Here is an 8,410-nt window from a genome sequence, read left to right as displayed (position 1 = left end):
ACGAAGTACACTGCTGAGGGGAGCAGCGGGCGGGTCAGGAGAGGTCTGCCATGCCATGTGGTCACTTCTGGGGCAGGCGGGGATCGAACTCATGCAGAAGTGTCTTAAGCTTCTTAGTGCAGTGCTTTAACCCGCTGCGCCACCAGGGAGGGCCTTTATTGTCTTTCATAGCAAGTCTTAAAAGCAGATTCCATTTTGAGGACAGTTGGTGGAATTAGAATGTGGATAGGATATTAGATGACACAATGGCATATTAATAATTTCTTTATTTTTAAAAATTTATTTATGCATATAAGAAGTGGGGTGCAAGTCAGAGGTGTGGGGGTGGGGGGAGGTGAGAGGATTCAGCAGAGACAGAGTGGGGAGCAGAATGGGCAAGACCACTGAAATACACTGCTGAGGGCAGCACCAGGCAAGATAGGAGAGGTCTGCTGTGCCATGGCTTAGCTCCCTGACCAGGTATTGAACTCATGTTACAGTGGCTGTGGATAGCATCATAGTACTGAAACTTAACCTCTTGCACCACTAGGGAGGCCCATTATATCAATTTCTAGATGTCATATGGTACTGTGGTCATAAAGACAAACATTCTGTGTATTCAATTTTCATGCTGCAGTGTTTCAGTGTGAAGAGTTGTAATGTCTTCAGACAGGTTACTTTTCAATGTTTAGCTGTACATACACTTAATGTGCTCTCTGTCTATCAATTAGAAAAAGCAAGTATGGCACAATATTAACAATTGTTGAATCTAAGGATACGTGATGGCTCACTGTTAACTATACTATTTTTGACTTTTCTGTATATTTCACATTTTAAAAAATGGTAGGGGGAAAATAATTTTGCCTTAAGTGGCAGTTAGTTAGGCGGGCATGTGATGGCTGCATTTCAATGGGAGATGGTACCCACACTTCTGAGGAAGTGGGGGATGGTCTGGCACTGCTGGACCTGAATGAACCACATCTAAAGAACAGACAAGAAAACCCCGCAAGGGCCCCAACAACCAGGATGCCCAGCTTTACTCGGGTGTTTTTCTTTTTAAGGTGCCGTTCAGTAGAACTGGATCTCAATCAAGTACATGTAGAGGATACACCGAAAAGAAAAGGAACTAAAGTGTTTGGGAGCCTGGAAAGGGGGTTGGATAAGGTTATCACTGTGCTTACCAGGAGCAAAAAGAAGGGCACTGCCAAAGACGGGATAAAGAAAAGGAAGGTGGGTAGCCTGGTTTGTTTTTTTTTTTTTTTTTTTTTTTTTGTTTTTTTAAAGATTTATTTTATTTATTCGTACAGAGATGCGGAGGGTGAGAGGATTCACCAGAGACAGAGCGGGGAGCAGAACAGGCAGATCGACGAAGTACACTGCTGAGGGGAGCAGCGGGCAGGTCAGGAGAGGTCTGCCTCGCCATGTGGTTACTTCCGGGGCAGGCGGGAATGGAACTCACGCGGAAGCAGCTTCTTTGTGCTGTGCTTTAACCCGCTGCGCCACCAGAGACGGCCCTAGCCTGGTTTTTAATGTGGATTTCAGGAGCTAGCTGTGGACCGTTGGGTTGACTACTTTTTATTTTTTTAAAGAAAGATACTGGATGAATGAATTGTATTTCTTGTTTTTCATTTACTTATTTATTAAATGAATACACATTTTTGTGAGGTCCTAAAATACATATATTCCTAATTTCTGAGCTTCGAGAACACATAGGTATGTTAAGTTCAGTAACTTCTTTCAAGGACTGCATAAACATATTTCAGATATTCAAGTTCAGGTGGAGGAATTAGGCAGCATGTAAGTTGGGGAAGCCTAGGGCATGTATAAAGAACAGAAAGCTGCCTTAAGGATGACTGCGGGGGACCTTGACCAGCAAGGCCGAGGATTGGGGTCTCAGGGTCGACGAAAGGAGAAGGCAGAGAGTCGATCGATCGTGCAGCAGAGAGAGCATTTTATTGTGTCGTACAGCTATATATATATGTATACAAAGAGGGCGTTGCAGTTAGTGCCAGTGGGGGGTGGTCTTGATGGTTTAATGTCTTAAAGGCCAATGGGTTTGAGGGGAGGGATCCGTAATCATCTTAAGGGAGTGGACACTTATCTCGGGAGCCAGAGATAAAACCATTCTCAGCTGCAGGAACTTGCTGAGCTCTGAGGGAGAAAGGAGTGGGAGAAGGGATTTGGGTGTGCTGCATTCTCAACCAGGATGTCTACCCTAAGTTCCGATCAAGTGTTTTGTGCATAGGAGGCAAAGTCCTGGTCTCTGTCCCCGACAGATGACTTGAGCTCAGTTGCCTTATCTCGGACACATAGATGAGTTCACTGTCACCTGTAAATTTTTGTAGGTGCTCATAAATATTTGAATGCATGGGAGATTAATTTGAACTTTGCATATAGTATGTGAAATGAAAAGGTGAGCTACAGGTTGGGAAAAAAGGGTCCTCAGGGGCTGGCTAAGAGGTTTGTGCTTACCAGAACCCCCTCCATTTCCTTATCTGATAGACCTATTGTGCTTTAAAAGCTTAATGTATCACTGTTGTGGACAATCTCTTTGGTACGGAAAAGAAAAATAAGTGAATAGTAGATATGTAATACTTCTTACTCTCTTGGATTCTCTGAGCATTCATTCAAACCTCCAATGAATGACCTTTTTGTTTGGGGGAAGTAAGAGGTAAAGGGATGAACAAGACACAGCCATGTCTAAGGAATTCATAAAGGAATGGATGTTGCTCAGATACACGGGACTCAGCACTGTGAGTTTTCAGGAGTTGTGGAACCCAAAGGGGAGGAGAAGGTAGTAGTGGTTTGGGGACTGAATCTTTATGGATTTTTGTACTGATACTCATTTTGAACAAACATGGGCAGGTTTGGGAGAAGGAAAATGTTGAATTATTGGGTAGAAGCTGCTTCTTGTGAGAATGTTCTGAGCTGCCAAATTTATATAATGTCTTAAAGTGGAAGCAGATAGGACTTACCAGAACCCCCTCCATTTCTTTATTTGTAAATACTGGAGCTAATGCCTACCCTGGTAATGTCATGGAGCCAGGATGTATAATAAATAAGACTGTATGAGATGCTACACTGCATATCAGGTGCTTTATTTTAGTATAGGAGGTGTTTCAATGTTGAGTATCATTATAATTATCAGTATTGAGCATTTTAATCCCAATGTAACAGAGCCATAGTCCCGATGGGCACAGACCTAAGATCGAAAATACAAGTGAACTTTGGATCTTTAATTCTGTGTAATGCTTTTAAGTTTTTTCAGAGCTGAAGGACTTGATTTAGGAAATGAGCTCATTTTTTCTACTTATATAAAAATATTACAAATTTACAGAAAAGTTAAAAGGGGGGGTACAAAAGAAGACCTCAGCTTTTTTAAGGTAACAAATCATATATAGTTAAGTCCTTTTGAGGAAACAGTCTATAAAAATATGAAATTTAAATAAGCTATTTTATTTAAGGAATCACTTAAATTATGATTTGAAATTCAGTTTATTATCTTGACAAAGCTGGTTTTGTTTGGTGAAAGCCCTGGATTGGGAGTCAGGAGACAGAGAAGCCTGTTGTAGCTGGGCCACTTGTCCCTTTATCACTTGAATGTGGGATCCCCAAACTCCATGCATTTAACTCACCTCCAGATCACATTTCACCTGTGCTGTTATTTATCTAGTATTTTTCTTTATATTGACTCTAAAAAATACTGATTTACATAGGTGAAATTGATATGCTATAAATAGTACATGTGTAGTGCACAGTTAATATGCTTTGGATTATATATGTACCTGTGAAACAAGCCATCACCCCAATTAAGATGTTTATGACCTAGATTTACTTAAGAGGAAGCTGTGTCTATGTATCAAAGAGCCTAAATTGGAAAGAAGTGATTTTATTTGACACCAAAGGCACTACCAGAAAGGTAGGGGTTTTATCTCTAGCACTTATTAAAAATGGTGCCAGACACACAAGTGATCCTTCAGTAAATGGTGGTTGAATGAATGAATGGTGGGATATTCCAATTAGGAATGAAACTTCCTTTCAATGAGAAAAAAATGATTTGGCTTTCTATTTTAAAGGAATACTTTTTATATTAATTCTCTCATACAGTTGTCATAGAATCAGTTCCTAGAATTCTGTAATATTTTTTAAATAATCAAGACAGAATGAAGGAAACATTTCCAACTGTACAAACCAAATTTCTAGGACATTTGTTTCATCTTCCCGCAGTCTCTATTTCAGGACTTAATGTCTTTATCATAGTATAAAGGGAGAAAGATAAAAAGTTCAAACATAGACATTCATAATTTCTTGAAAAAGATTAGACTAGTAGGAAAGAAAAATGAAAGTATAAACAGAATAGTGTGCACGTAGTTACTATTATATATGATTTTTTCTAAGCTTTTCCAGTGTATTAAATGTACCTGGATTAAACTTAATCTGCTTTATTAAGCATTTAATGCAAATTCTTTCAGTATTTTTCTTGAAATATTTCCATTTGAAATGGTACTATATTAAGGAGCTTTTGGATTCTCTATCAGCTACGATGATCTTTGTAAAGATTTCTCATTCCTATTTTTTTTCAAGCTTCACTATAATGTGACTACAACCAGATTAGTGAATCCAGATCAACTCCTGAATGAAATCATGTCTGTTCTTCCAAAGAAGCACGTTGACTTTGTACAAAAGGGGTAAGAAACACATTCAAAGGATGCTGTGTTTATAACTTCTTATCTTTTCAGCTTTAAGAAAATATGGATTGATTCCTGTCTCCACTTAAAAAAAATTAATTTCTTCTACTGTATTCTCAAAAAGTTATGTAGTAGTATAAGTGACACTACCGTAATTGATTCTCTTTTGCTTTGTATGAGGTATAGATGTTTATTTTTTTAAGAGTTATTTATTTTTGCATATAAGAACTGGGGTACAGGCCAGAGTTGCAGGAGATGAGAAGATTCACCAGAGACAGAGTGGGGAGCAGAACAGACAGATGTACTGAAATACACTGCTAAGGGGAGCAGTGGCTGGGTGAGGAGAGGTCTGCCACACCATGTGGGTCACCTCCCTGGCCGGCAATTAAACTCATGCTGCAGTGGCAGTGGATAGCTTCACCCTGCTGTGCTTTAACCTGTTGTACCACGAGGGAGGACTGCTATAATTGTTTTCAAGCACTTATTTTGTTACCAATTTCAATGTTAAATTTTTCAAAATAAGAAAATTATAACTTCTTCCAGATTTCTTTTGCATTTTCAGTTAATATTCTGCATCACAAAATATTTACAAAGTGCAATCTAAATTTCTGTGGCACTTGAAACAAGTGCACCATTTATATAAAATCCTTTTCTTTGTGACTTGCTATTTTGCAGGATTGCATTTTCAGTCCTTTAAGAAGTTATTTTACTTAAACACTTGCCCATGGTTGATTAAACTGCCATCCAGATATCCTTGATTATGGTCTGACTAGCCAGTACTTTCTGGTTACCTAAGATGTTCATATTTTTATGCAATCCATTTAGTTATGTGTTTTTAAAAGTATTATTAAAACAACTATGAAGAGTTGCTAATAGAGTTAACAAAAACATTTAAATAGAAGAGTCAGTCTAAAGAAAGATTTTTAAGAAGCTGTCTTTGGCAAAAATAATTTTACATTCACTCCCTGTGAATGTTGGCAGGTGACCTTGGGGAACCCTTCACTCGGTATTGCTGGAACACTTCTCAAGCACTGTGACCTGATATTGGTGTTTGGGGTTTCCTTATGGTTCCAGAACCTCTAGACAAATACATATTAAAAAACTTTCAATTATCTTTCCTTCAGCCATCTGATCTGTCAGATAACTTTCTTCTTATTTCCTGATGAGGTCTCTGCCTTTATCCTTTTCCCCTTTTCTCCCTGTCTATGGTTTTACCTTCTTTGTGACAAAGCAGAACAACAAAAAGTTTTCCAGTAGAGAGAGATATTGCTTATATTCCATTAGCATGTTTTTTTCAGTCAAGAAGGATGACTTTCTATCTTCCATATTAGTAATATGCTTTTTCGGCCCAGCAAGAACTTTATCAAGGTTCTCTCCTTAGATTTCAGTAAATGTTTTTAACAGCTCAAGCCCATCACTAAGAAAAAGAATATGTGAATTTTTTATTATATAACAGATACATAGTAACTTCTCCACATTTCTATAGAACACTAATCATGTGCCTCTAATTATTTAAGAGCCTGTCATTTAAAATCAACTCTATTGTTTCTAGTGTTTTAGTTCTGTTGTTCCAGTGTTTGTTTATTGGAGATCAGTAAGGCAATTCAGTAAAATTTTAATATTACGTGAACTAATTTAGAAAACAATTTGATTTGCATGAAATCAATTTATGCAAGTCTTCAGAAACACACCTATTTCTTAAGATGAGTTTAAGGCTTCGTTTAGACTGGGCCTTTCCATTATCAAAGGAGGTAACATGGCAGTTCTAATTATAAATGCCATACATCCCAGTGTACCAGCTCTGACTTCCTTTTGTAACTCTGCCATAAAGTAGTGTGATGATTCTAATCGCTGCTAGAATAACTGAAAGGCACGTGTTCTGATAGGTAAGTGGCTTCAGGTTTATTTATATGAAAGACAGAAGCTTCTGATGAGGTGCCTACAAAACATATTCTTCATCTTTCCTGTGCCTTCTTTTGCTGTGAACATTGTGGAAATGGCTTAATGTTCTCGGATTACACTGTTGAAAGAATAGCATAAAGGATGCCAGAAGATTTCTTGAGCATGAATGGCATGTGTAGCTATGAAAGAGGAGCTTTTCTTTGGAGCAAGGGCAAATTCTGGTAAAGCCTTTTCATCCTTATTCTTTCTTAAGATCCTAGTTCAGCTTCTGAGAAAACACCAGTCATACTCCACCACTAAAGCATAGCTAGGTCGTTTGGAAACTGTAAGCAGTGACACATTACTTACATGAAATAATGGCTTCTTCACCAACCTCCTACAGACTTAGAAATCTCTTGTATCATACAGAATATTCATGATTCTTTTACTAACTGGCTTCTTATCTTGTTTTTCACAGCTATACACTGAAGTGTCAAACACAGTCAGATTTTGGCAAAGTGACAATGCAGTTTGAACTAGAAGTGTGCCAGCTTCAAAAACCCGATGTGGTGGGCATCAGGAGGCAGCGGCTTAAGGGTGATGCTTGGGTTTACAAGAGATTAGTGGAAGACATCCTGGCCAGCTGCCAGGTGTGACTGATGGGCGATTTCCATGCTGCTTGGGGAGTGTGGTGTGACCCAGCCTATATGGAGGCCAGAGTGACAGTTTGATTTTTAAAGTCCATTGGAATGACAAATTCTTTTCTATGAGCTATCGTCAAGACCAATATCTTGTTTTTAAACAAAAGATATTGTTTTGTGGATCAGTGTAAGGCAAGCCCATCTGTCATTCTCTGTTTCTGTCTTTTTTAATCACATGGCGTTGTATATTAATAACTGTTGACTTTCCTAGATTCACTTCCATATGTGATTGTAAGCTCTTAACTATGCCGCCTTTTAATGTGTAATTTCTTTCTGAAATAAAAGCATTTATGAATGTAACAGGCGTCTCCTCTTCTTTGTATTTGATTTTGATCCAAATAAAGCCTCAAATGGCTTCCTGACTATTAAGTAGAGACTATTTGGAGTATGTTTTATCTGTTATCAAATATGCCTTGGGCAGAAAAACAGATAAGAATTCATTTGCATAATTTTTTCCTGTCTCTGATTTAAGTAGGATTTATTGAGATCGTTAACTAAGTCACAGCTGTGGTTACCAGAGTTAAACAACACATTTAATATGTTGAATAAAAGAGTATTGACTTCGGTAAGTGTGTTCGGTCAACAGTGATAAGTATCTGAACTATGAACCCTCATGAAATGTTACTTTATGGTAATTTTCCTTAAGTCTCCATGTTGGCCTCAAATTTGTATTATTATTTCATTTTATTAGTCTCTAAAGGCCAGAACTCAAGTTATATTTGTATGGTTTTTACCAATTAAACTAGTTGGAGGAAAAAATAGCTCTATTTCTAGCCTTAGTGAGGGAGCATTTTGTTATTCATTTATTCAGTAAACATTTACTAAGTGTTTACAAGCATTAGATCCTGGGGCTGAAGATGATGCTGTCTAGTTAACTTAGGGAGTTCAAAGTCTATTAGCAAGGGCAGACACACCGTATTTATTAGCATAGCAGGGGTGATCAGCTTGTAAGGGATAATTCTTAGAGGAAACAATGTTTGGTCTTGAAGGATATGTAAGAGTTCAACAGAAAGAGAAGAGGGAGCTCAGCATTCTTGACAGCCATGATGATGTGTGCAAAGGCATGGTATCATAAAAAGGCATGATATATTTAGGGCAGGAAGAAAAAAATAGCAGGAGATGAAGGTTGAAGATTTAGCTGGATATAGGTGATGAAAGAAC

General features: G+C 38.0%; 1 protein-coding gene across 1 annotated transcript in view; it reads left to right on the top strand.

Annotated features, from left to right (window-relative positions):
* The window catches only part of MELK (maternal embryonic leucine zipper kinase), a 56,124-nt gene extending 48,673 nt beyond the window's left edge, over positions 1 to 7,451 (top strand). The window contains exons 14-16 of the mRNA XM_004677513.2: positions 972 to 1,209; positions 4,564 to 4,667; positions 7,027 to 7,451. Coding sequence (XP_004677570.1) covers positions 972 to 1,209; positions 4,564 to 4,667; positions 7,027 to 7,204 — 520 coding nt within the window. The 3' untranslated portion in view covers positions 7,205 to 7,451. The remainder of the gene's footprint in view (positions 1 to 971; positions 1,210 to 4,563; positions 4,668 to 7,026) is intronic.
* Positions 7,452 to 8,410: the final 959 nt, after the last annotated feature.

Source organism: Condylura cristata, unplaced genomic scaffold (assembly GCF_000260355.1).
Source record: "Condylura cristata isolate star-nosed mole 26May11 unplaced genomic scaffold, ConCri1.0 scaffold00006, whole genome shotgun sequence".
NCBI classification, from domain to species: Eukaryota; Metazoa; Chordata; class Mammalia; order Eulipotyphla; family Talpidae; genus Condylura; species Condylura cristata.
The sequence above is the reverse complement of the archived record's forward strand: the minus strand, read 5'-3'. Positions and strand labels throughout refer to the sequence as shown.